The sequence below is a fragment of the Erinaceus europaeus genome, chromosome 7 (genome assembly GCF_950295315.1).
Source record: "Erinaceus europaeus chromosome 7, mEriEur2.1, whole genome shotgun sequence".
Classification (NCBI taxonomy): domain Eukaryota; kingdom Metazoa; phylum Chordata; class Mammalia; order Eulipotyphla; family Erinaceidae; genus Erinaceus; species Erinaceus europaeus.
In genome coordinates this window covers 109,316,868-109,319,838 of record NC_080168.1, presented here as the reverse complement: position 1 = coordinate 109,319,838, position 2,971 = coordinate 109,316,868, and the positions used below count along the sequence as shown (strand labels likewise).

At 33.5% G+C, this 2,971-nt stretch overlaps 1 protein-coding gene across 1 annotated transcript; it reads left to right on the top strand.

Moving 5' to 3' along the window:
* Positions 1–1,596: 1,596 nt before the first annotated feature.
* On the top strand, positions 1,597–2,547 carry LOC132539313 (olfactory receptor 6C2-like). The gene has a single exon (XM_060193471.1). The coding sequence runs from the start codon at positions 1,600–1,602 to the stop codon at positions 2,545–2,547; it is 948 nt and encodes a 315-aa protein (XP_060049454.1). The 5' UTR covers positions 1,597–1,599.
* Positions 2,548–2,971: the final 424 nt, after the last annotated feature.

The window sequence follows — 2,971 nt, the reverse complement described above, 5'->3', positions numbered from 1 at the left end:
CTATAAACTCTCATTGCTCCATAAACATAAACAGAGTCTTTTCCTCTAGGTAGAAATATATGAATGGCTTCAGATAATAACAAAGCAAGACTGATTTTTCAGGGGAAAGAAGCCAGTTTATATTTTATTCACACTTCAAGTATATAGGAAATAAATTAGAATATAAATCAATAATGCAAGTGATGGTATATGATGGAAGAATAGCACAGACTAGGTTGGAGTTATGTATGTAAGTTGTAACCTTGAGGTTAGGGAACAAATATTCTTGAATGTTTAGGTGATTCTCAAGCATTAATATGCACATAAAATTCTTGACCATCATACTAATGATACTCCACATTCATGTTCCCACTAAGACCCGACCCTTATTCTTGGTGACTTGACTTATTTTTTTTTTTAGATATTTCTGTGTTTAGGAATCTAATCTGTGGGGGGGTTCCCGGAAGATGGCGGACCGAGAAGCTGCTAGTGGCTTGAGCTCTGACCACATCTTCTGGAAATGGTAGGATTTTCTGCCTTTAGTAAGCCAGTCAATAAGGGGTCCTAACGGTGACACCAACGAGGTGACTATAACTTAATTTGGGTTAGGAATCTAGTCTGTGAAAGGAAGCTTTTATGACTGTCCTTCAAAGTTCCATACATCAAGTAATTTAGATGATAACAAGTATTGCTGTAGATATTAGAGCATTCTATATTAACTATAGTAAGATTCTTTATATAAATTAAAAGATATTACAATAAAGTCTTTTATCTTAGCCATGACAAATTGTAGAGGATGGGTAGACTAATTCCATTTAAAATAGCTTATCCCATATTTCCTCTTAGATGGAAACAAGTGCTATCACAAAGTTAAATGTTTGTGTTATAACAGAGAACAGAGAAAAAAAATGTCATAATTACATCATAAGTTAAGAGTTTTAGATAAATTTGATCACAATAAAGTAACTGAAAAATTTCAAGAAAACATATGAAGATAGTCTTGTCTATCTAACAGGTTGAACATGTTTTGCTTACACTATAGAAAAAGTAATGTTCAAACAACCCAGGAGTAAAGTATAAAAACTATAAACAGAGAAGAATAATGAGAGAAATGGAAATTTTCCAGATTCAACTTGGATTTTATAATCATTGTCACTTATTTGTTTTTCAGGACAAATGCATCAAGAGAATATTCTTGAAAATCTCAATATATCTTATATCCAAAGTTTGTCTTGGATGAAGAAAATATTAAATACATATAAAATAATATATGTTTTTCTCTGTACCTTATTGATAAACAATCCATGTAATTAAACATATTAAACTACATTTGTAAATTTTGAGGGACAGAGATCTAGAAAGAGTAAAATTGTTTCATAAGAATATTCTTAAGGAATAATTCACAGTTCATAACTATTGAGTAATTCACAGCTCTTTTATATACATATATATTTCTGAAAATCTATGGAAGAATAGCAATGATACTATGAAAGGAGAAAAATCAATGAAGATTTGTCTGCTTGACTTATACATGGTTTTTTTTCTACAGAATTTGAGTATCTATTTCTGCATAGAATATTGATTTTTTGATGGTGGTTAGGCAAATTTCAAATATTAAAGATGAGAAACCATACAGCAATAACTACCTTTATTCTACTGGGACTGACAGATGACCCCCAACTGAAAATCCTACTTTTTATGTTTCTGTTTCTCACCTACATTCTGAGTGTAACAGGGAATCTGACTATTATCATCCTTACATTGGTGGACTCACATCTTAAAACTCCTATGTATTTTTTCCTTAGAAATTTCTCCTTCTTAGAAGTCTCATTTACCACAGTATGCATTCCTAGATTCTTGTACAGTATATCAACTGGCGATAAGACCGTATCTTACAATGCGTGTGCAACTCAAATATTTTTTGTTATTCTCTTTGCAGCAACAGAATTTTTTCTCCTGGCAGCCATGTCCTATGATCGCTATGTTGCTATCTGTAAGCCCCTTCACTACATGACTATTATGAGTAATAGGGTGTGTACCATATTAGTTCTTTCTTGTTGGGTGTCTGGCTTGATGATCATTCTCCCACCTCTTAGCATGGGTCTCCAGCTTGAATTCTGTGACTCTAATGCCATTGATCATTTCACCTGTGATGCAAGCCCTCTCCTCAAGATCTCATGTTCAGATACATGGGTAATAGAACAAATGGTTATCTTTATGGCTGTATTTGGACTCATTATCACGCTCGTTTGTGTAGTTCTATCATACACGTACATCATCAAGACAATTCTGAGATTCCCTTCTGTTCAGCAAAGAAAAAAAGCCTTTTCTACCTGTTCATCCCACATGATTGTGGTTTCCATCACCTATGGAAGCTGCATCTTCATCTACATCAAGCCCTCTGCAAAGGAAGAGGTGGCCATAAACAAAGGGGTTTCAGTGCTCACTACTTCCGTTGCACCCTTGCTGAACCCCTTCATTTACACCCTAAGGAATAAACAAGTGAAACAAGCTTTTAAGGACTCTATAAAAAGAATTACATTTCTCTCAAAAAAATCAAATGTTTGATGAAGCTGAGTGAAAGGAAAGTTCTCAGATGATTCAATTATAGCTTATTACTAATCTCTTTACATTATAGCTACTATTTAGCCATATTATCCTTTATCAAGTTCATTTAATATTGGCACCTAGTCACACTTGAAGCAAAGTCCTTCTTTTTTCAAACCAAACTCATGTATGGCATTTTTCCTTACTGTCAAACTGTCAGATATGATTCCGAACAATTAAGATCATCTCTACTTCTTATCCAGACTTTTTCTTCAATGCCTTAGAGAATGAATAAAAGTAAAATTTCGAAGTATGTAAACTATACAGAAGATATTATGTAGACATGATACCATGGGATTTCTCAAAAACATAGTTATAAATATTAAAATAGAGGGGGCCAGTGGTGGGCACAGCTAGTTAAGCACACATAGTACAAAAAGTGTAA

Bases quoted from the DNA above. Each gene is read 5' to 3' on its own strand.
- LOC132539313 (XM_060193471.1), top strand. From the start codon at position 1,600: ATGAGAAACCATACAGCAATAACTACCTTTATTCTACTGGGACTGACA.